General features: G+C 40.2%; 1 protein-coding gene across 2 annotated transcripts in view; it reads right to left on the reverse strand.

Moving 5' to 3' along the window:
- Positions 1-5,705: 5,705 nt before the first annotated feature.
- Positions 5,706-21,051, reverse strand: part of MCM9 (minichromosome maintenance 9 homologous recombination repair factor) — a 51,351-nt gene continuing 36,005 nt past the window's right edge. For both annotated transcript variants that reach the window (XM_055809890.1, XM_005235268.3), the window contains 6 exons: positions 19,139-19,313; positions 17,072-17,274; positions 15,899-16,102; positions 14,359-14,441; positions 9,086-9,231; positions 5,706-7,928 (listed from right to left, as the gene is read on the reverse strand). In XM_055809890.1, coding sequence (XP_055665865.1) covers positions 6,362-7,928; positions 9,086-9,231; positions 14,359-14,441; positions 15,899-16,102; positions 17,072-17,274; positions 19,139-19,313 — 2,378 coding nt within the window. In that variant the 3' untranslated portion in view covers positions 5,706-6,361. The remainder of the gene's footprint in view (positions 7,929-9,085; positions 9,232-14,358; positions 14,442-15,898; positions 16,103-17,071; positions 17,275-19,138; positions 19,314-21,051) is intronic.

The raw sequence follows: 21,051 nt of genomic DNA on the forward strand, positions 1-21,051 counted from the left end.
ATCAATAAATGAAGAGATGAATTAAGGTGAAATTTAAAAAAAAATCACTAAAAAGATTTTTAAAATTAAAGGAATTAATAAAAAACCTCAACAGGTAAAGACCCCAATAGAGATTTATAAATAACCTGTGGCCGAACAACCAGGAACAGCTTGTCTTCACCTTATGAAGACCCCCATCAGTAGCAGCTCACTTGGAAAATAAGCCCTGGGCACAGCCTGTTTCTGTAAATGGGAAGTAAGAGGGAGGCTCCCCAGGAAGCCCCTTTCAGCAGGATTTTTCAGCTGTGAAAGAAGTGAGGAGACAGGCCATCGGAGAGGTCTGTAAAACAGCCAGCTATGTATTTAACCACAGAGAATGACTACGCACAGCCCACCCTTCCCAAGCAGTGGCAAGCAGTGATTCAGGCACTAAGCAGAGCCACCTCATGACCGTCTAGAATATCCCACCTGGGCTCCTAATTCAGAGGAGCGTGGGTCTCATTTAAGTCCAGTCTCATTTCAGCCAAGGCTGCGCCTTCCCCAGCAAAAGTGCCATGCAGGAGGATTAAAAGAATTATGATGAAGCATTTTTTTTAACGCAAAAATTTAATTAAACAGTATATACAAATATAATTAAATTGTTGGGGTTTTTGCTTTCCACCTCCCTGTGACTCATCAGCATGTCTGCATGGGCCATCCAGGAGAACACTACTATGGGACAGCTGCCAGTAAAACCGTGATCTTGTTCCACGCTGACTTGACATAATCTGGTTTCAACCAAGGCAATGCAGTGTGGCCACTGAATATCTAACAGCAGCATTTCACTGCTGCTCACAAATGAGGACCTGATCAACATGCTGTTAGAACCAGTGACTTGTAAGGTTTGGTTCAGCAGGGTTTTAAGACAGCGACATATATAATCACCTTTAATGAACCAGAGTCACAAAGACAAAACACAGCTGAATAAAATACTAGTGTATTCAACAGTAATAATTGGTTTGCTATATATTTGTATATCGTCACCCTGAGAAGACACATTAGACATGTTCTGGGATTGTATACTCAGAGAGGCGAGTGTTAAAAGTGAAGGAGATAATGGCTGGGTGCCCGGCCAGGAAGTGACTCATCTGCCCAGGCACTGCACAAAGCACTTGCGAGGAAATTCATCTGCAGGTTAGCCCAGCAGACTGTCACTGCCATAATGGATTAAATCCTCCCATCATCGGGCTATTGTAGGACCCCCCCCAAAAAAATAATGATTGCTTGTGGGGGAAGTTGGTTTAAAAAGGGAAAGGGAAGAAGTTAGCAATGCTCCCTGCCAAGGCTCTGATAAATGGGTTCTGTAGCAACAGCCACACTGAGGGAGAGTGTAAATCAGCAGCAGGCACCATTTTATTACTGTGTGCTTCTCATTTATCTTGAATGCTCTGAATTCATGCTATGAATCAGAAGCAGAACCACAACAGTAGTATTTCAACTGGTCTGGTAAAGAAAGATCTTAAGAGTATCTGCTCTTCCAAATTTATTCTTTGGTTACTTACCCAACACACTTACTGACTAGGACCTCTGTTCAGACAGTCTGAAAGGATAAGAGTGCTTTTTTTCTGCTAATACAGGAAAGATGGGCCTTTCTGCAAGCTGGGTAGAATGTCCCTGTGCCTCCTTTTTGCTTCTAACTAGGAAACGATGCTGCCCAGGTGGCCTTGCAGGCATAGTGACCTCAAAGTCCTTTATTCCTTTTGGCTTTTGTTTCTTATGTTGTACAAAAGGGAGAAGCAGATCCCTCAGACATCAAAACCCTCTGCTAAGTAAAGAAGCATAGCTCCATTTCATAAAGGAATACACTTGGCTACTTCTAGTCTGGAGAATCTGAAGAGACAACTTTCATCTTACTGATATACTACTAACATATTATCCCTCAAAAATTATTAACTATTAAGAGACTACAAAGAATGACAGAATTAACTCTGCCTAAATTCTATTGCATGTGTTTGGATTCAGATATCTAAACCATATCGAAGCAGTAGATAGCAACCCAGCCATGTTCATCCCAGGGCTGCATAGCTTTACAGACAAGATGGCTTCCAATGATCTGGAAAAGTCCCCTAGGTGTTATCAAATTTGTCGTGATGTGTTCAAAGGTATTGTTTTGAGGGACGCAAGCTTGACTTATAATCTAGTAAAGACGGGTGCTAAAATGTGGGCGGTCTTATGTTCTCAGATGGCCTCAGCAGGAAGACCTTTGAACCACCATCACTTTCTTGTTTCCTCACCTCCAAAACACAGGGTATCTTAAACAAGACCACTCAGTACCGTTTCCTCTTAAAGGGGCCATTTCACAACCACGAGTATGAGAGAGGTGAAGCCACAAGAACAAAATATAATTATTACGCACCTTTCACATCTCACTGATTTGAACTTCAGCTCTTAAGTACCCAGGACATCTGCAAACCAGGCCTTACAAATGGCGCCCGTTAAAGAATGAACGTGCACAGTTCGCGCTCACTAGTGAAATCCTTGGCTTGAGAGGGCCGATTTGTCCACGTTAAGCAGGAGCTCAGGTGCTGTGGTATTTATCTTTTCTGGTTCTGTTCTCTGCAAAGCATCAGGGGCCTTTTCTAGGCATGCCGTCATGGAAGCTGCTGCAACTTCCCTCTTGCTGTTGGGGAATTTCAGCAAGCCCGCGGAAGAGCTCATACATTTAGCCTCGTCTAAGCTGAGGTATCTCAATATACATACCTTGCTGGGTTGTGCTGCTCTAAGGCAACGGCAGGATGTCTCCCCAGGGTCCGGCAGTACGCTGAACTAGTGGAGTCCACCAGGTGCTAGGCACATCAGGTAGCCTGTCCCGAGAGATCCAGTCTCCAGCAAGTCGCCAGCTTGTACTCTGCTGACTGTACTTTAAAAGACCAGTTAAACTGTGGATTTCAATTCAAAACAGAGTAATAATAAAAATAATACAAAAGGGATCCAGCAGTATTTTATCAGCCAAACTGCTGAACCAGACCACAAATGCGATTAGTACAGTATGACTGGGGCATACGTATGAGCGGGGCATAAAGTACCTCAGTATTCTAGGCCGAGTTTTACTGGACCAGAAGAAATATTTTTCACCTAGGAAAAAACAAATTTGGTTTAAGTATCTTACTCAGCTGCAATGATCTGTGCATGCATTTGAAGACACCACGGGCATATGAGCACCCAGTTCTCACAGTTGTTGCTAACTGGGGCATTCCTGTGCGTTATGAGACTTTGCATTAGTAAGGAAGACAACTGTCTGCATTACCTGAAACACAGGTGCTCTGCTTCACTTCAGTGTTTGGCCACCCTTTCCATGAGAAGAAATTTTTCCTAATATTCACTCTAAACCTCCCCTGGTGTGGCATCAAGCTGTGCCAGGCGAGGTTTAGATTGGCTACTAGGAACAAATTCCTCACAGAAAGGGTGGCCAAGCATTGGAAGAAGCTGCCTGGGGAGGTGCTGGAATCATCATCCCTGGAAGAATTAAAATAAACACATAGATGTGGTGCTTAGGGACATGGTTTAGTGTTGGACTTGGCAGCCCTGAGTTAATGGCTGGACTTGATGATCTTATGGGTCTTTTCCATCCTAACTAATTCTATGATACTGTACAGTTTCCCTGGCCCTCAGGCAGATCTTACAGTGCAACAGCTCTGAAACAAGCAGAATACAAAAGCCAGAACCTTCTGAAACACAGCATGAGCACGGAGAACAGGAAGGACATTTTGAGCTTGACTTTCACCTCAATTTTGTGCCACTATGGCTCCCCTGATTTCAAAAGTTCTAATTTCCACTGGGCAGAGGGAAGAAAGTCAGCCAGTCTGTCCTGCAGTTCTTGGGAGCAGCTAGTCACATAGCTTTGCAGAGCAAATTACATTAGATGAGGCCCTACTGATCTATAGGGAAGTGATGAATAAAACAACACTTCCAGCATAGGTGAATGAAATTTCTCTTGACTAACTTTTTTACCATGTTGCATGGTAAAAAAAGCTTATGATGCTCAACTATGGGATCCAGTAGCTATCTTCCGGCTTTGCACTGGCCAGCTAGTAACATCCGTTAAACCAAAGAGCTGGCAAGGATGATTTTTGATTGTAAATGAAACCACCATGCAAGGGGCTGATGCAGTTCCAGTGGTGATGAAAAACTATGCCTTTATCTGGCCTGTGAAAACTCAAGCAGCTCCGGGATTCTTGACCCTTATCCAGTTTCAGTGTAGATAAGGCATCCTGTAGGAAACTTCCGATTTTCACAGTGTCGTGGTTTAACTCTGGCCAACAACTAAAGCACCGTGCAGCTGCCCGCTCACTTTCCCCCACGGTGGGATGGGGGAAGAGGATCGGAAAAGCAAAAGTGAGAAAACTCGTGGGTTGAAGTAAAGACAGTTTAACAGTTAAAGCAAAAGCTGTCCGTGCAAGTAAAGCAAACCACGGAATTCATTCACCACTTCCCATGGGGGTGGCAGGTGTGCAGCCACCTCCAGGAAAGCAGGGCTCCATCACACATAACAGTTACTTGGGAAGACAAACGTCATCACTCTGAATGTCTCCCCTTCCCTCTTCTTCCCCCAGCTCATACACTCAGCATGATGTCATAGGGTAGGGAATACCCCTTTGGCTAGTTCAGGTCAGCTGTGCTGGCTCTGTCCCCTCCCAGTTTCCCGTGCCCCTCCAGCCCTCTCACTGGCAGGGCCTGAGAAACTGAAAAGTCCTTGATTTAGTATAAACTTTACCTAGCAAAAGCTAAAAACATCTGTGTCCTATCAACATTGCTCTCACACCAAAGCCAGAGCACGGCACTGCACCAGCTACTGAGAAGGAAATTAACCCTGTCCCAGCTGAAGCCAGGACACATGGGCAGTAGGATCAAGAGTGTGGGTCACTCTCATCCTGGCATAGGTCTTTGTGAGAAGGAACAGGGTCTTGCTCTGGGAAGGAGGTGGATATATTCCACTTCTATTGACTGATGTCATGTTTCCAGTGGAGGAACTACCACACAGTCAGTCTGGACAGTAAGTTTCTGTCATTTTCTCTTAACAGTAAGCCAACTACTGTAATTCCTGTTGTCATGATTTCACTGTAAGACACTGAAATACTTGGGCCTCACACTCCCTCATTCTCTGAAATTTTGCAGTATTTTAACTTACCTGGTTTCAAGGGAGCTACTTCTAAATTTAAGCTAGTCAAGAGAGAATTGGATCTTGTTTGCGCTACCAAGCCTCCCAAAGGATTTATTGTGCTGTAAGCAACCACTCCATTCTCTGTTTACCTTGCAGGTAATAACAAGAATATTCTGTGGAGAATTCAAATACAGAAGAAACATACCAGACAAGTCACTGAAAGAAATTTAAGGCTTACCTTTCTCTGTAAACACATAATGCATTAGTAGATTAATTTCCCATTAGATAAATGAATGACATCAGATGCAGCATGCTACAGAAGACGAACTGCATATCAGATGCAGTAAAACTCTAATCACAATTAAAATAGTCAAGTAAACATTATTTGAGTCAGAATCAAGCTACACTAGGGTAGCTCTTCACCATGATGTTAGGTTTGAAGTGTAGCTTCACGCCTACATTAAAGTGACCCTGGTTACTGAGGACTCCCATTCAATCACCTGAAATTTCTTGTCTCTGCAGTGGAGAACTGTATATTTATTACAGAGCTGGGTTTTGATAAAATTACTGAGAAGACAGACACAGATACTTTAAGCAGTGTATTTAAAACTGAAATTAAAGAAACAGAAACAAAAAGCTCTTGATCCATGCCTTCAACATCAGCACTGTGACAAGAAGCACAGTAACCAAAGATGCAGCAAAATTGTCATGATACCGATAATACAGAAATACCTACCATAGCATGATGATAAATCACAATATTGCTAACTATGCTGAGACAAACAGCATACACAGATGAACAAAATAGAATGACATGGCTTTAGCATCACCATTTGTCTAAAGTGGCATAGTCATTTGGAAGGACAATCTGAATCACATAGTTCTAACTGTTACATGAAATAAAGGATAACAGTCAATTAAGCCTGCTCATCTGCAAGATTCACTATACACTGGATATATGAACATAACCACACAAGTTTTCAGGTTATATCAGGTCAATCCGAATCAACTGATATAAGTAGTCTTGGGAAGAGTTTAGAAAACCGAAAACCACATTCAGGCCTGAAGTCTATGCAGTCCTTAGCTTACCTAAAGGTATATGGGACTTAAAGGAAGTATGCTTATGGGTATCAACAGAGGTCCAAGATGATTGTTTTTAAATGCTTTGTAAACTACAGATATGACCTACAGAAGGATGGAGACTCAGAAGAGCTGCATGTGAAGTAATGGGTAGGATACATGTTAGGTGCTTGGATTTTTCCTAACCTCTTCATTCCAGTCAAAATCTAATGTAGCATCATCTAGCTCTGCTATGGAGAAGAGAGATTTTTGCGTGACCACACTGGCTTTACTAGCATTTCCCAGCGCAAAACTCTTCCTTCCGCTAGGATTGCTCACGTGCACCTTCAGCAATGGGCTGTGGCTTTCCTTGTTAGTGTCAATGTTAATGGTAGGTGAGGTTTCTAATTTTGACTTAGGATGTGATGCAAAGGAGAATGTTGACAGTTTGACTAATGTACTGGAGTGCACCTTCCCTATGCCTGGGTCACCAAGCTTCTCCTCTCCCTCCCTTTTCTTTTCAGTGGGTGGAGATGGCACAGCATGAAAAGTGACATCAGAGAGCACTGTTACACTTCCTCTGATGTCTTTCCCTAAGGCCTGACTCCGTTGCTTTTCTCTCCCTTTATTATCAATTGATTGTTTTTCCAAACTATTTTTTCCTAAGCGAGTCAATGTCATCTTGCATTTCTCAGGGGGGCAGCATTCTTCTGGTAGCTGCTCTACCAGGAGGTGCTCTCCAGGCTTAAAAATAGTTTCACTCTGAAAAAGAGAAAATTCTTCATTTTTCTTCTCTGAAGAATGATCAAGTTTTGTCCTTGGTCTGAAAGAAAATTTAGCTAGTTTAGCTGCTGGAGGACTTTCGCTGTCAAGGATTTCTGGCTCATGGGAACTTACTACCTTTTTTTCCTTCACTGTTCGACCTTTACTTTGTTTCCTCATGGAAATTGTTGCAGGTTTTGCTGCTACAGATACACTGTTCTTTTCCTCCACTAGCACAGAATCTGCATCACTTGAAAGATCTGACAGGCCAGACCTGGGTAATACTGAAGGAACAGCATTTACCTCGGGGTCCTGTGTACTTGTAAAGAACCCATGTGATTTCTCTGTGTGCAGTCTCTGCCAGTTTTTAGAAACCCGTTGCGTAACTGAATCCGGCACACTAGCACTTGGTGATGCTGGGTCTTGAATATTTGCTTCTGAGGGAAAGGAGTTGTGTTCTTCAGTCCTTTTCCTGCTTCTCTTGGAAATTTTGTCTTGTTCCAAAGGAGCATGTAGATTGACAGCTGCTAATGACTCTTCCATTCCATTTCCCCTCCTTGGTATGCAGGCACTGCTTTCTTCAGAACAGAATGTTTTACAAAGGGTTTTCGAAGCCAAGTTATTTGGAGATATCTTGGGCACTGGAGGCTCTTTCTGAAAAGTTTCTTCAGCATCAGTGTTGCTCTCTCCCAGGCTATCAAACCATGCCAGGCTTCCATTATCACCTCTCTTACTATGTTTAATCAAGTGGTTTGTATTTTGGTTATTACCATGTGCTGGGTTGCACAAGGGTTCTAGATGTGTATCACCTTCACAGTTGCCTTCAGGCAAAGCAGGCTGTGGCCTGGAGTTACTGTCTTGTTGACTGGGAGGTTCTGACTGAGACATTTGCTTTGACTGTCCCAATACTTCCTTGTTCAAGCATCTTGTAGTAGTACTAAAACTCCTCTCTTCAGGCTGCAGCTGGCATGAATTTTCCTTTTGTAATCTATGAATGAAAAAAAAAAAGCAATAGTAACTTATTTTTCATTTTCTTTTGTTATTGCATTAGTCATCCTTAATATGTATGAACGGTGAAAAGCTACAAAAGGTTGTTACTAAGTTTCACATACAGCTCTGAAAGCTGGTGTTGCAGTCTGTGATCTTTCAGCACCTTCTACAGTGTGGCAGAATTCAGTGTTCCCAAGAGAAGACAGGCAGATGGACAGAGAAAACAACCACATAAATTTCATTTCCTTGGGAAACCAATCAGAAAAAACCCCTACCAAACAAATAGCTTTGCACTAATGCTAGAGTCCCTTAGAGATTACATATTTTGCAAGTATATCTAGAACAGGAACCTCATTAGATTTTATTTTGACCAATGCAAAGCCTCAAACGAGTTATCAGTATGGAAGATCTAGGTATTACTCGGCATAGTGGTTGCTGGTGGTTTTCTCTTACAATCACCATGCACTTAACATATCAAAGCCTCCACATGACAGAGTGAAAGCATCTCAGAAACATATAAAACTTATCAGTCTGCAGCTATTAATATTCTTGGGGCCCTCCAAAACAACAGAGGTGCTAGAATGAGGGAACCTTCCAATCTCAGTATAGCTGGTACTCTGTCTGTTGTACCTAAACATATAATTTCCAAGGGAGATGATAGCATTCCATGTTTTGCTAAATAGTGCTTCTAACCATGACTGAAGAGCAGCCACATTCTATCCCTAAAGTGACTGCATTAGTGTAGGTAAAATGATTCCTATGCATTACAAACAGTTCCTCTGCTATATGAGAGAGAAAACACTGTATTTGCATGTGTTTTAGAATCATTATTATAATTATTTACTAATATGCTTATTCTTAAAATTTTGATGGAAAGTAGCAGAAATTATCTCACTTATCAAGAAGGGCTAAAAGACACATGCTTGTTTTATTGAAATATAGTTTAGGGGAATGCATGGGAGAAGCTGTCTAACACAGACAGAATAGGTTGTTTTTAAAGAGGGCTACTTCAAAACAATCTCCCTGCTCATCCATGTCCTCTAAAGAACAAGTCCCTTCCCAATGTCAGATACTATTTTTAGACTCCCTCCAGATATTATTGTGAAACAATCCTTTTCCACTATTGAATTATTTTGTTACTTTGTGTATGATAACCTGTCAAGTCTTTGTAGCTCTTTCTGCAGAAGATCTTGCAGTCCCAGTAGCTCCAATATGAGTTCACACTGTGTTCGGTACTGTGCCATTGGATTTTCTGGAAATGAGGTGTGTAAGGCGTTGATGCCTCCGAGGAGCGCACCCCCCTATGTCACCAAAGAGATTTTAAAAAAAAATAATAATGAAGCGATCTTTATTATTCAGCACCAAATTTAAACAGCAGAGACCATTTTATACACAATTCTGCCATAGATATTTTAAAGCTTAAGGCAGCACATATTTACTGAGTAACTGTATTCACACAAATAATCCCATTAGATCTGCTCACAAAGGCAAACTTGCTTGTACAGATAAAGCAATTATGATTAAGTTTGCAGTTTACTCATACGGGTTTATTTTTATTTATACAAAAAATGGAAAGTCCACTTAAGGCTTGAGAACACCATTACCAAAAATGGAAATCAGGATTAAAGAAATTTTCCAAATACCTTGTAAAAATTCCGCCCATATGAGCAACTTCTGTAACTGAAGTTCTAACTGCTAAAAGTTTTCATTAGCTTTGCCTAATTATTTAAATTGAAAGACCCGGGTGTTAAGGCTTGTGAATACAGGGTAAATTGACAGGCAAAAATATTTCTGAATAGCACTTTAAGAGTAACTAACTATTCAGGAATAATCCCAGAGAGCAAGTGATTTTAATCTGGGGCAATTTTGCTGTCCCTTGTGAAAATGAAGTAGTTTTTATTTGGAAGAGAGCATCTGCACAAACGGATTTGTTCCACAACAAATAATCTAGAATAGCTCTGTAGTTTGTTGCTCTTTGGAAGAAACAACAACAATCTACCACAAACCCTCTATTTTGCCACAGATTAGCCAGCATTTACAGCTCCTGTCTGATCTATAAAGCTCAATACAACTAATGAACAAGATGCAGAGCAAGTGCCATGAGAGCAACAACAAAAGTCAGCGGAGTCTCTAGGACCAGAAATTGCCAAATATGACATCATGTGAACCACATGTTTTCATTTGTGGCAATTTCTGGGTTTTCCATTTTGAAATTTTAACATTTAGTATTAAAAATATGTAATTTTACATTGAAAAAACATCATTCTGGTGGCTAATTAAAGCCCTCTAAAACTACACAGTGCTAAAACTAAGGCTGCCCATGCAACCATTAATGCATCCTATTGAAGCTACCACTTGGATTTTTTTTATCACTTCAGAAATATCATAGATCTGTTCCACCTAGTAGCATTGGTCTGTAGTCATGGCAGAGGCTGTTGCAGAACCTCTCTGCCATATTTGTTTCAAGGACTGGAAGGTTCGTAGTTAATGAGGCAGGGACAGTACGAAGGAAATCCCAGTCTCTTGGTTAGGACAGTTAAAAGCAGCTTAGTGTCTCTGACACTAAGTTCCAGTTCTTTTGATTCAGAATGAGCCAGTTAAGCAAAGGTTTTGAAAGGCGAATCTGCAACTGGAATCCTGACGTGGTGTGTGCACAGAAGGAAACTGCAGTCAACAGGAAATGTGTTCACTCAAAAGTGCTCCAACTCTGAAACTGGAGCCCTACCCATCTCTCATGGGATATGCTCCAGTGGACATTTTCTTATGGATCGTGCATAATTCAGCTCCAGATCACAGAACAGGAGTAGCACCATCCCACCACTTCTCAAGGAGTGTGTGAAGATAAGTGAATTGGTTATTTCTGAAATACTCAAATACTCTGGAGATGAGTTCCACAAAAAAACACATGAAGAAATTGAGAATTCTATCTTTAGAACAGCAGGTAATAAACAAAACATTGAGCAAAACACTGACAAAGGATAGTTGCTTTTGGCTTGAGTACTGCCAACCTGTGACCTATGGATCCAATGGAGAAAAAAAAAAAGGAATACACCATTATGTATCTTGAGATACACACCCAGGGGGTACAATTATATCTTGCCCTCAATGACTTTCCAAGGCATTACTTGGCCATCACAATGAGCTTCTTTTAAATGTTCTTTTGTGCGTGTGTGTGTGAATTATAAGTGGGATTGGGACTGAATTTAAGATATCTGTGAAGTTTCACTCCTGTGCCGTCTCTGAGATATCTGGCACTCTGAGACTCTGAGATCTCTTTTTGAGTAGAGGAAGGCAGCTGTATGTGGAACTGAGAGCAGGGGATCTAGAATAGAGAGAGCAAAAAGTACTCCAGGGAAAGTTAGTGCAAAGGAAGGGTGTAAAAGTGCCTAAGGATGGGAAGACAAAATGTGAAAAGGGAGTAAAAGGACAGAGATTGGAAAGGAAACAAAACAAGGCTGGAAACGTGACCAAGAGAAGGAGGGAGACAATGCTAACAAAGAGGAAATGAGGCAAAGAAAAGATCAAGGGCGGGTTGGGGGGGTTAGAATATGATCACAAAGACAAAGTAGGAAAGAGAAAAATAATGGTGAGTTAGAGGACAAACTAAGAATCTCAACAACCTAGGCTGGTGATGAAAATAGGATAGTACTCCTTCACACAATGAGGAGAGGGCTCAAAAAAAATATTTGAACACTGACCTCAGAACTGTGAAGTTTGATCATATACTGGCAAGAATATGACTTTTTGTACAAGCTGCAAAGACTTCAAAGACAGTGTCGAAGACAGTGTTTGCTGAGCTGAAAGGTGGCAGCTAGTCCTTCAAGAATGGCACTGGTACTTCCCCATTTACAGCCTCATTCTAAAGACTGACAGGCAGGAAAAACATTATATATATATATATATTTATTTTTTTTTTAGAAGGGATCATTTTCTGAAAATAAACTTTTGCATGTAACTTCTGAGTTTTTTTTAATAAAACAAATAAATCACTTGCTTCAAAAAGAAACTGTTCCAGTGATTAATTTATACTTTCCAGGAGGAAAGTAAAATTTGGCCTTAAATAGCAGATCCCTAGCAAAAATGAACACATTTGCCTACTTGCTTGTAAGTGAAGAGTGGAGCAAATATGATGAGCATACCAACTACTCCCAGGTAAGTCTTCTGCAGTCAAAATTCAGGCAAATTTCTCACTGACTTATTAAATAGATACTCATTATGCAAACTGCTGCCCTTGAAGGCAGGTCTGTTTATATATGAAAAAGTGACCATAGTTAAAACAATTCTTTTACATTTATTCATGCTGACGATGAAGTAGAGAGATATACAGATGATAATACACTTTCATTACTATTATATACATATATTCCACTTCTTGTCATTATGGAAAAAAGCTGACAATTTCAGATCTCTTATATCCAAAACCATACTGCTTTGAAATCACTGTCCCATCAAGTTCCCATATAGTTAATTACAGGTTTAATTACAGTTAATGAACATTTCTGTGATATATTCTGCTGTTTCAACTGGATATATTAGTACAGTTTCTTAATTTAACTTAGGTGCAGCACTGTCATTGAAAAGCTGAGCTTTTCAAAACAGTGCAAGATGAATTGCAGCAGACAGCGACATAATCTTTTGCTACTTAATAAGGTCAGGCCCTGTAGTATTTTTGAGACAAATTCCATTTGCAAGACTCTGCAGTAGATTATCCATGGCATAAACTGCAATTAGTCTATCAACCCTCACTGAAAGAACAAGGGACATCGCAAGTTCCCACCTGCCATATGTAACTTTGTGCATCTATATGGAAGAGCTATATCTCTGAAAAAGGACCATATCTACTCCTGCAAAGGTCTTTCAGGTCCACTGAGCTATCAGGTACTACATAAAATTGTTTTAAATTGAATAAAGTCACATCAGCCTATACAGAAACATAGGAAATGCCATTTTGGCTAAGACCAGTCATCTGTGCAGTACAGTACACCATCTCTGACTGAGTCAAAACCAAATAGTTCAGATGTGCTAAAACCCCCGGTGCATAAAACTTCATATAATCTGCTTATGATAATTTTTGCTATACTCCAAAGCATGAAGATTTATTTCCCTTCAAAGTGTTCTGTCTGATGTAATAGCATCCATATTATTTTCCACATTTCCATTTAAAAAAAGCTTCTATCAGATTCACATTCCTTTTATTAATTCTAAATGTGTTGTTTGTTCTTTACATTCAACACCCTAATAATGTTAACCCAAAATCTAGCCTTCCACATTTTTCAACGCCTTTTTATATAGAAACATTACACAAATACGTGTGATAATGTGAATACACAATTTTCAGTGCAGCCAAAGCTTTGGAATGTTAAGGTTTATCAAAGTAAAATTAAGTCTTCTAAAAGCTCTGAGTTTTAGTATCACCACCAACGTATTTTAAACAGATCTAATGGCAAAATAAAAGTGTAGGTCTTGGCAACTGTTTGAAACCTGCTTCAAAAAAATGCTTTGGTTCTTTCATGCCTAGTTAATGAGTGACAAGTAGTATCATGGAAGAAACACCCATCAGAGACTACTAAACACAGCAATATGGAGACAGTATCTGCCTCAGGAGGTCTTTAAAATGTAGACTACCAAAAGTCAACAGTATGCCAAAACTTCACTTAGACTGCAATGTCTATAAAAAACCAGTACCAGGCCTTACCACTGATCCTGACTTTTCAGTATAATCTTGTAGAAGAATGGCTGCAGAACCATGGCCTTAGAATCTCTGAAGATCTGCACAATCCAGGCCTGGTATTAGAATAGGCCTGTAATCAGAATTGTACTGAAGTTGCTGTGCTGAAGTTAACAAGAAAGGTAGCCTTGAGCTATTCTTGAATCCTGAGACCAAGTAATTCTGTTGTGCCAACAGGCCGTGGCTGTAACAAGATACAGCTGCTGGGAAAGCAGGTGCAGGGCCAAGAAAGATAGGGACCGGTATGGGAAAGTAGGGAGTAACAAACTACAAGGCTGAAGCACAGCAACACAATTAGCTACATGGATAGAATGCTTATTTTAGTCATGATAATTAGGGGTGTGAGAACCGCGTGTGTTTAGAGACTACTAACCAATTATATTTCTGCTTTACGAATATGCATGTGTATTGGTTCTATATCAGTAGTGTTAGAAACTAATGAAGTTGAGCAAGATGCATAACTCATATTGAGCGTCTTCTTGACTCTGGCAAACCCTTCTTCCAACATAATCTCTGTTTAAGGATTTTAATAAATCAAGAAGGACAAAAAATGATTTATCAAGGTCTCTGATGACCTACTTTCCATGAGTCCATGAAACCTTCTCCAAAGAGATGAAAGGAGCTGACGTGTATCTACATGATAAACTGAATCCCTTAAATTGGGTATTGCAGCAATGGCAATGTCTGCAAGAAACCTTACCTGCATAGAAGATTCCATCACTGATACCACAGTTACAGCATCTTCCAAAGTCACAGTATCCCTAAACATCAGCCGGGCATGAGCTATCAAAAATAAATGAGTATTGAAAGCAAGCATTACCAAAGTCAAAAAGCACCTTTTTGTACTAGAAGGGACAGGACATTTCTTCAAATTTCTTCAGTTCTTCAAACAGTCATGTATGGGCCTAACTTAAAAATGAATATAATCCTTTTGATTTTAGTGTCAATTTCAACAGGAATTGGAAGACTTGGTTTTACTAGTAAAGAATGTAATATGACTTTCAGATTATAGTTACAGTGACAGTTCCAATGAGCAAAATGCTCAAGCTAAAAATTGTAAAGTGCTGGATATCACAACAAAGAGTGTGATAAGACACATCCCTATCTATATAGGTACATGTCATGACCATAAAGTAAAAAATTAAGCCTAACTTTCATCATAGGTCAGAAGAGATTTGATTTCCTCTAATTGGTCTGTGTCACAAATTCAGTATTATTTAGAACGCTTTTCTCTACAATAGCTTTATTTTTTCTTCTTCTCTTTTTTAAGACAGCAAAACAAAACTAATTTTGGAAATGGATATAATACAAATAATTTACTACATGAAGCTCTCCTCCTAACTGGCCATGGAAACACCCACAGTTCTTATTCAGCCAGAGAAAGGCAGGTTAATTAATATAATCTATACAGTACTTAGAAAGAACCAAATCCTACTAAAAGCCCCAGTCATGTGAACACATAAGAATGGAAGAAACTCTGAATGTGAAAATAACATGTGAATCCCTGAAAGTTAGGAACGTCTTTCACTTAAATAATTTTCCCCCCAAAATGGAGAACAAAATATAAACATCTCATGCAGGAAGCACTACATTGCTGACTGGCATATAAAAGCATATAGACCATTTACGATTGTTATACAAAAATACAGTCCATTCTTCTAAATTAATCCTGAAAATATTTGATATATTTTATAAAACAAAATCCTGTTAAGACAGAAACCTATTGCTTTATCTGTTTTTGTTCTTATAAATGAAGAACAAATGAAGAATGAATGCACTCAAGAGTTGGAAATGCTGAAGTCATATTGCAAAATACAGACTTGATTATTGATACTGAAGGAAAAAAAGATGTTTTTGATGTTATATTAATTTTAGGATAGAAGCAAATACTTGACCCAAATGAAGTAAAGTGAATCCTGAGACTGCTTTTCATGAAGATACATAACTTCTGAGATTTCTCTCTCAAGTGTGACTTCTTCCAGTGTTTTTTTTTTTATTATGGGTGTGAGAATGGCAAAATTAAAACTGATTTTGATACTCTAAGTGTAAGATCCTTTCCCACATTCAAAATCTCGAACCCCAAGTCTCTTAGATTAAAAAGATGAAACAATACAAGAATCACCTATCCCTACCTCTATGGAGAAGCTGCTACTCTGCTTACTGGCTATAATTATACTCCTGATCTATTCATTTTATAAAGGTTAATTGTTAGACTAAAAATAAAATTGCCACAGCCTTACCTTCTGCAAGGCGTATCAAACTCTCTAATAAGCGAATGGTAGTTCGGGCAGCGTTTCTGCAGTCACTCTGACGCTGCATTTGATAGTAGCGTACAAGGATCAGGTTGCTCTCATCAGACAATTTTGGCTGTATGCTTTTTATAAGGCAGAAGTAGGTTTTCATCTTTTCCATGCTCCACAGCTTTTCTGATTTGCTTGGGCAACCTGTGTTACAACTGTCTAGTCAGTAATTCTATAACAACAGACATCAAGTTTTTCTTAAGGATTCCTCTTAAATAGACTATAAAAGACACACTACTTTATTTTTGCGGCATACTGGGTTGTCTGTATACTAGTCCTCAAGGACTTGGTCAAATTTCAGTGTGGAATTTTACACATCATCCAGTGCCTCCCCTATCAAAATCCACAGTAAAGCCTCCAGTAATTGGAACAGAACTGCTGTCAGACTCACTGCCCACCAGATGGTACAGTCAGTGCTATGTGCTCTAGTATTCATTAAAATGTAAAATGCTACTTGAATATAGGTACTCTCTCTGGCAGTTTACCTACTTTGTAGGAGCCAAAAGCTACCTGCCATATTCTGAACATCCTTTGCAGGGAAACATTTTGGGAAGGGAAGGAAGCTTGCTGAAGAAGCTTCCTCTAACCACTTCTTCCCTAATGAGGATCAAAGTCATGTTCCTGAAGTGGATGGAGAAGGGGCTGGCTAAAATCAAATCACACTGCCTTCCCTAATTCCAGAGCATAGCTCCACATAGGGAACACTACCGTCAATTCTTTGAGCCCTGCAGCACATGCAGCTCAGGTTTGGTCTGACTGAATTAAGTTTCCCGTTAACAGCATGTACAGCTGCATGGTGTGTAGGAACTGCATATCAAGCAATGCAAAGGTGCAATATAGAAACTATCCATTTACTGAGTGGTCTGGGCCAAAATCTCTTGTAAATGATCATAGAATAAAAGTACAGTGTTCTCAGCTCACCCCTGTTAATTAATTAGCATCCTCTATCTTACTCCTGCTTGAAAAATAACCATACCGCAGGAAACTACCATAGCAAAAATGTCAACACTAATTAATATGAGCGACTCAAGACTCAAACTAAACTGAAAGGTGAGGAAATTAAACCCTAGCAAACAAACAAAACACCTCATAATACAAAAAGACTACTCTTACCTTTATTCTGCAAGATGAAGGATGAAATGATGCGGTCCCATTCCTCATTCTTTGTATCTAACAATACTAAGACCATGTCAAATCTGCTCAATAGGGGACTGCCAAGAGCTATGTTGACAGAAACAGACTCCTTTGGGTCATAATGGCCTTTTGGGTTTGTTGCTGCCAGGATAGTTGTCCTTGTATTAAGCTTGCACACCAAACTAGAGAAAAGTATGGTGAACGTTATGGTTGAATTAAACTGGGTGGGGGAAATCATTCCAAAGTGTTAAAAATTATGACATCTTTATGTTATAAAGAGCACATCTTACCTTGAAAGATCATAAGAGCTAAATAACATATGCACAATTATTATATTAGTATCGATTATATATACAGCATTTCTCAGTCAGAGAACAGCAAATACACAGAAAGACAGTGATCAGCATACCAGAAGTAACTAAGCAATATTGCTATGAGTGACCTTGATGTTACAGCTAGGTCCTTAAGTGGCGAACACCAACATAATTTTTCAGAAACAAATATTATTTTTCTGATGTATACAGTATAGAAACACTTTTTTTATGCTGGAAGTAATATTTTAGCTTAATTCACATTTTAAGAAAGCAAAATAAAATGTAATACAAACCTATGGTTTATTCCTGTAAGTAAACATGTTATTAATATGAACCCAACCAACCAATGACAGCAGCCATATCAACTGTTTCTCCAGGGAAATAGCCATTTTCCTCTCTTAACCATGCTATCCTGGCATGTGTTTGTAGATGTGGGGAGAGATTATTTTTATTCTAGTAGTCCAAATGTAATCTTTTTAGTTAAGGCAGCAGAACAAGTATTCTAACTTTGGTTTGTCACTGAGCTATTTCTAGTCAGCTCCTGAGTAACTGCTGCCTCGTGTCCAAAGTTCTGTAACTGCGAGGAAGGCCCACAGATTTTCTATTAGCTTATACCCAATGGGAAAAAAAAACAACCTACCTCCCTTGCACCAAAATAAGATCTTAAATTAATAAAGTGCTTAACTTATCTGTGCTAAGTTACTACTTAAAAAATCCTTACTGTATGTAGTCCTTTAAAGTGACCAACTGAGGCTGTATGTGCAAGTTAGCAAACTGTGTTTTGGGGTCTACAAAATCCAACCAACTGCAACAAGGAACCCAGCTAAAATACACTGCTATCTTACTACCTAGACAGGACCATGTTGATTCCAAATATTTGTCCCCAGCTGCATTACTGGCAAAGGCTAGTGATCATCCAGGCGAGGGCGACACTACCTGTCCACTGTCTGCCAAGAAGGGCAGAGAGCTTCAGTGGAGATGCTCACAATAAAGAACAAAAGAACGGACATGATCAGTCAAGAGGAGCCAAGATGTGATTGGAGCAGGAACTGAGTTGTCTGCAACAAGAAGGAATATGGAAAGGGAGATGCTTTTTGAGATTTCAGCAATACCAGTCAAGAAATTATTTAGGCCTGGACAAGAGCTGCATATGAGTGACAGAACGAGATATGAGCTCAAAGATCAAAGTGGTAGGGGGTGGAAATAGCAGATCTGAACACACTCTACTTTGAAAAAGAAAGCAAGGAGCTTAAAGTAAGCAGGAGTTATATTTAGCCATGCCCAACATATAAAATTCAGCAGCCTGGAAATCTCTTGGTATTTTGTTACTATGCAGTATTACTGGATTTTAGAAAAGGAAGTCCTGCTTTCTGAGTTCCAATAAAAAATTCACAAAATTCCCTATTTCACGTATGATTATTATGACCACTCACCGCAAAGGACATGAAAAAGAACACCAAGGTTTTGTAGGAAAGTGCCCTGGTACAGTGTTAGACTGAAAATCCAACAGTGAAAAAGGTATGTATTTATTCTCATCGCTTTGCAACCTCTGGTCCAGTGCACTGCCCTTTGAAATGTTGACTCATCTAGTTTAAGAATACATCTGAGAAAAAAACTATTAAGTACATCCAAGAAAACAGATATATTTAATCAGCACGACAAACCTTCCAACTTCTAAGTACAAGGGAAACAGCTTAAATATTTTTATCACATATGTTAACATGCTACTTACCCTGCCTTTGCAACACTAATAGTTTGTTGCTCCATCGCTTCATGGATACTGGTTCTGTCATGTTCTTTGATACTATTGAACTCGTCAATGCAACAAAGGCCTCCATCTGCAAGCACCAGTGCTCCAGCTTCCAAGTTCCACTCCCCCAAGTCCTTCACAGCAGTCACTGTCAGACCTGAAGAATCAATTACTTCAGTCAGTCTTTTCCTTAAAATGCCCGAGTGCACTTGAGCGAAAGAAAGGGACCCAGTGCACTGGCTTGTGCCATGGACAGAAGGCAAACCAGCAGGTTAGCTCCACCACGTACCTCTACCATGTAACTCACTTTACACCAACTGCTAAGAAGTCCCACTAGTGTTCAGCAGGTTAGCCTAGATCTGTGAGGCAGATTCTGTTAAGCTTCCCATGTTTGATAGTGACTTGTTTTAGGACTTCATTAACTTAACGAAAGAGATTAGGGTAGGAAGACTAAACCCACCAGATCAAATTGAAGATTAGGGCAAATGCAAAGGTCACAAAATTATGGAATGGACCCATACAGCTCCTTCTCCCCATAAAGTACTAAAACAGACAAGAATTTTGGAGATGGAAAGCAGTTTGGAAAAAAAATATTATTTCAAATGTCTTTTAATTCCTGGCCCCAGGATGTGGAGACAAATTCTCGCCTTAAACTAAGGCAATCAAATTTCTTTATAAGATTTTGAGTCGCTCTAAGCATTAAGTAAAAATTGAAATCAAAAGATGCCCAAGGACAAAATGGGGGATGGGGGGGGTGGGGGGGGGTGGGAAACCTCCCAGTAAATCTACACATGATACAACACCAGGAACATGGCAGGTCAAAAACTGCACAACTGTGAAAATGGTCACTCATTATCAGGTATATGCAGCTCCTTTCAAACCTTCTATTCCCTATTCCCTATTCCCCATTCCCCAGATTCTACTCTATCTTTAGTTATCCTTTTTCACTCCAGTGTTCAGCTCAAAATATCCTAGTGGTTGACAAGCTGCAACCAGTGTAAAATCTCCTGGAGTGCTATGGCAAAACCTGCCCAAGAATCCTACCTCCTGCCTAACTTCCCTTGGTTCAGGGAGGAGAGGCTGCAAAGGCCCTCTCATCGCTGTGCAGCTCACCACAGCAGCCATTTGTTTGCAAACGGCCAGCATAAACTTATCAGAAATGTATGTTTACTGATAATATAACGTGTACTTTAGCCTGTTGTGAAGAACCTCCTCCACTATGTCCAATGTTGCTTGGTTTCCTGGACTCCACACTGAACAACTTGAGCAGTCAATCATATCGCAGAATTATAAAAATGCAAAATAACCTCTAGCCTTCTGTCAGATGTGGAGAATGTTATTAAAAAAGCAACAGATCAGGCAAGTATCAGATGATGACACTTCTTTGTAAATACAAACTAAGCATCATTTTTCCCAATCTTGCATGGCCCTGGAATTTTACTGAAGGCTGAGGCCTCTGTGCCTCAGGGCTGTGCTCTGGCTTGCTGCAGACCTGGCAGCACTCTGCTCCTGCCAGCAGGGCTCAGCCTTCCCATGCAGGTGGAAAGATGGCTCCTACACGCCCTCCTGCTGCACATACTCCACTGCAGTCAAGGGCTCCCTGCAGAGAGTACTAGAGCCTGGCTATGTATTTATTTCCACACAGAATCTTCCTTCGTGCTGAGGGTACACAACTCTCACTCCCTGAGCCCCGAGCACTTTCTCATCTCCCCCTTTCAACCCCCAGAAGCGTGAGGTATGTGACAGTGCTGCAGCGCGATGTCACTCCTCCCTATCCCTTGCATGTCGCAGCCACAAGATGGCCTCCCCTACGGCCTCCTGCTGCCGCACAAGATGGCTTCCTCCATGGGCCTCTTGTTGCCAGCACACGATGGTCTTCTCACGGTGCTTCCTGC

The sequence above is a fragment of the Falco peregrinus genome, chromosome 7 (assembly GCF_023634155.1).
Source record: "Falco peregrinus isolate bFalPer1 chromosome 7, bFalPer1.pri, whole genome shotgun sequence".
NCBI lineage: Eukaryota > Metazoa > Chordata > Aves > Falconiformes > Falconidae > Falco > Falco peregrinus.